The sequence below is a fragment of the Lottia gigantea genome, assembly GCF_000327385.1.
Source record: "Lottia gigantea unplaced genomic scaffold LOTGIsca_317, whole genome shotgun sequence".
Taxonomy (NCBI): domain Eukaryota; kingdom Metazoa; phylum Mollusca; class Gastropoda; family Lottiidae; genus Lottia; species Lottia gigantea.
Genome location: NW_008709057.1, coordinates 3,485 through 7,296, shown reverse-complemented (window position 1 = coordinate 7,296; position 3,812 = coordinate 3,485). Strand labels below are relative to the sequence as shown.

Genomic DNA, 3,812 nt, shown 5'->3' with positions numbered 1-3,812 from the left:
GAACTGAAATATTATGCCGCTTGGCATAATTCCTTGTAACTGGACGATTTGTCAAAGCAAATGCAGTAGGAACAACAGCATCAATCTCAGAATCATCCTCTAAAGGACTTCTTGAAAGAAAGTCGGCTAAAACTAACTCCGTACCTTTCATATAACCAATTTGGAAGGAATAATGAGATAACTTAAATAATAATTTCTTTAACCTATTAGTACATGGTTCACGTTTAGAATTTAACAGTTGAACAATGGCTGAATGGTCAACAAATGCATCAAACTCAACACCCTTTAAAAGATACTGGAAATTAGTGACATTAATTAATAATCCGAACAACTCTAACTCTGTGACGCTATAACGTTCACAAGCTTTAGGTAACCTTTTAGAATAATAACCTAACAATCTCTCTGTACCATCAATAATCTGAGTAAGATAAGATCCTGTGGCTGTTCTAGAAGTGTCACTATATAATCTAAATCTACCATCACCTGAAGGAGTAAACAACACAGGTGGCTGAACAAGTAAAGATTTAACTTCTTCAAAAGCTGATTCTTGAGCATCAGTCCATTCGAATTTAGCTTTCTTATTAGATATTTTATGTAGAGGTTGAAGTATAAGTTGAAGTTTTGGCAGGAAATTTGAAACATAATTAACAGCACCGATGAATCTACGAACTTCTCTTGTAGATTTTGGACGAACTAAAGTAATAATGCTTTCCACCATAGTAAGAACTGATTCCTGTGTATTTCTGAGACTTTTCTGATAGTGGAATTGTGAAAAATGCAGATTTCAAATCAAGACAACTCATAACCCTAGGTTTACTATGACCAATGCGCTTAAGACTATCAGAAAGCAATGGAAAAGGATGATTGAAACGTTGAATTCTGGAATTTAGATGACGAAAATCGACAACTACTCTTTTCTCATTTGTACCTTTCTTAGGAATAATAAGAACTGGAGAAGTATAAGGTTGATGACCTTCAGATAAAATACCTAATTTAACTAATTTGTTTAATTCCTCATCGATTATTTTCTTCTCTGATTCAGTAGTGGGATAAGGCCTGATATAAAATGGATCCTTATTAGTAACTTCTATGTCTACTTCAATATTAGGACATTGACCTATTTCACCGTTTAAACTAAAAGCTTCTTTGTATTTATACAAAAGATTATAAAATTCCTGTTTTGCAGAATTATCTAAAAGACTTGATGACAAATCTATACTGTTATGAATAATATCTCGTGATTGCTTTTGACTGGATAGAGATATATTATTTGAATTTGACACTTGCAAATTTTCACAAAAGAACACATTCTGAAGTGACATAAATGAAACAGGAGTAGAACTTTTAATATGCATAACATGATTAGTCTTATTGACCAATGGAATGACAGCGTGATTTTTCTTTAATTTGACAAGGACTGACTTAGGACATGCTTCAGATAAGCGATTACTTGATACCATATGAACATCTCGATTCTTAACAATACCTGGAACATTACCATATATATTAACATACTTACTTTGATTGGGCCTCAGGTGTAAATCAGAAGTCATATAGAATGGAATAGTTTTACAACGAAAAATATTATCACGAAAACTTAGATTACCATTAAGTTGAGCTAAAGTGTCCTGTCCCATGACCAAATCAATTCCAATCATATTGTTTGTAATATATGCATAGAGTCCAAATGTAAACCCTTGAATATGAACCTCTAAATGAAGATAATAATCACTTTCTAAACACATACCATTACCCATTCGAAATTTTAATGGTTCCTTCAATTTATAAACTGGCAATTTCCTTAAATAAGAAGATGAACTTATGAAGGATTTAGAAATAAGTGACCTTGATGCACCACTATCAATAAGAACTAGTGTAGATTTTCCATCTTGTAACAACCCTTTACAAAAATTTCTATTGTCAAGTTGAATCTGTACTTCAACATCTGGTTTGGTTTTGTCTAGATTAGGGAGTTCATGAGGAGCAGATTCACAAACCCCCTTTTCTAAAAATTTTGATTCGATGCAGAAGAATTGGCACGTCTTTGTAACTCTTTATCTCGAGCAAAGCAGTTTTTCCAAATATGTCCTGGTCTAAGACAATATTCACAAAAAGTTCTTGAACGATAACTGTTCCTATAGTAACTGTCTCTATGATGAGAATTCTCATTGCTTGAACGGCGATAAGGAGAATTGGAATGATGATTCCAATGACGTGGATGATTCTGAAAAGGAGAACGATATCTAGGAGATCTATCAGTTTTGACCTGCCTATCTCTATTTCGACTAGGTCTCAATGCAGAAATATGTAATGAGTCCATCTCATCTGCAACAAAGTTAACTTCCTTAGAGACTGAAGAAGTGTTATCTATCGACTTTTTCATATCAAAATATCTCTGAATTTTACCTACCAGATCATCAGCTGTAGAATTATTATCAGTCGTCATGACAACAGACTGTTGACATTCACTGGGCAAGATATCTATCAATTTATGCTTAATCTGATTCTCACCATAATTTAACCTCTTACAAACTCTCTCAACATTTTCATAATTCTCTGAAGCTGTGATAGAAGAATCATACTGCAAATTTTTATATCTAGTCATCAAAGAAAATTCAGTTTTAGACTCTGAAAACCTTGAAAGAAAAGCTGTGCGTAAATCTCTAATATGTCTGAAAACTTGGCCTTCAATCCAAAGTCTGGCCTTACCTTTCAAAGTCAATTTGAATGCTGAAACAACTTTTCCAAAGTCACCAACAACTAGTGTCTCGTAATCAATATCTTTAGATTCACAAATGTCCAAAAATGAAAGGAAATGAGCTTCTGCTAAATCTCGATTTATGATAGTACCATCAAAACGATCTGTTTTAGTATCCTTATCCATAGTGAAAAGAAGAAAAACAATGAAGGACAACTGCAATCCAAATAACAGAATCATCTAACCTTTAACTTTAAAAGTAATGAAACAAAACATTATGAAACTTTGCAGAGAATTCCAACTCTGATGCCAAAACACACAGATACGATAAACAACGGAATATTACGAAAACCTGAAAAACAAAAATATGATTAGTACAGATATAGATGATAATTAATAAGAATAGCAATCCACTCTCACACTCAAAGGAACCCAAAAAAAAAAATCTAATTTTCACTTTGTCTTTAGAAAAAAAAATAAATGTCAATGAGTCAGATATTGTCTATATTTATAGTTTCTGAACCGCTTTTACTTCCATCTAAACTGTTTATTAAACTTTAAAGTTGTTATTTTGACACAGGTCACCAAATATTAACCACCACACAGTCACAAAGATGTTCAATGTCAAATTCTTCACTTCGACACTTGTAGGCTACTTCAGTTCAACTTGAAAATTTAAAATATTGTCTCAATTCCACTTTATCTAACCAATCAATATTTTTAAAGTTTACATTCGATGATACACAGAGTCTGGCTATTGTCATTAACTGCACTGAGTCTTAGATCAGTTAAAATCACCAAAATCCATACTCTAGTATAACCATTTTCACTTCTAAGAAACTAGATAAGCCCATTCAAAATCATACAAAAATTCACAAGGCATAAAAAATCGTCAATAGTAGATCTGTTTAGGCATCTCCACCATGTTTTGTTGGGGTTTCCATCCTAGATGGATTTGGATTGTTCTTATAATCAAAACTAGAATCTAAGTTTCAGCCATGCTTTATTCAATCTCTAAGCTCTTACATCATGCCTTCAACTCACAAAAGTACATATCCTGTCACATGACAAACATCTACCTTAAGAGCAGACAACTCTGTTTTACTGAGAAGGA

At 32.8% G+C, this 3,812-nt stretch overlaps 1 protein-coding gene across 1 annotated transcript in view; it reads right to left on the bottom strand.

Moving 5' to 3' along the window:
* Positions 1-2,884, bottom strand: part of LOTGIDRAFT_175601 (hypothetical protein) — a gene marked incomplete at both ends in the record, with an annotated part of 7,020 nt that extends 4,136 nt beyond the window's left edge. The window contains 4 exons of the mRNA XM_009057891.1: positions 1,423-1,486; positions 1,520-2,000; positions 2,411-2,562; positions 2,710-2,884. Coding sequence (XP_009056139.1) covers positions 1,423-1,486; positions 1,520-2,000; positions 2,411-2,562; positions 2,710-2,884 — 872 coding nt within the window. The remainder of the gene's footprint in view (positions 1-1,422; positions 1,487-1,519; positions 2,001-2,410; positions 2,563-2,709) is intronic.
* Positions 2,885-3,812: the final 928 nt, after the last annotated feature.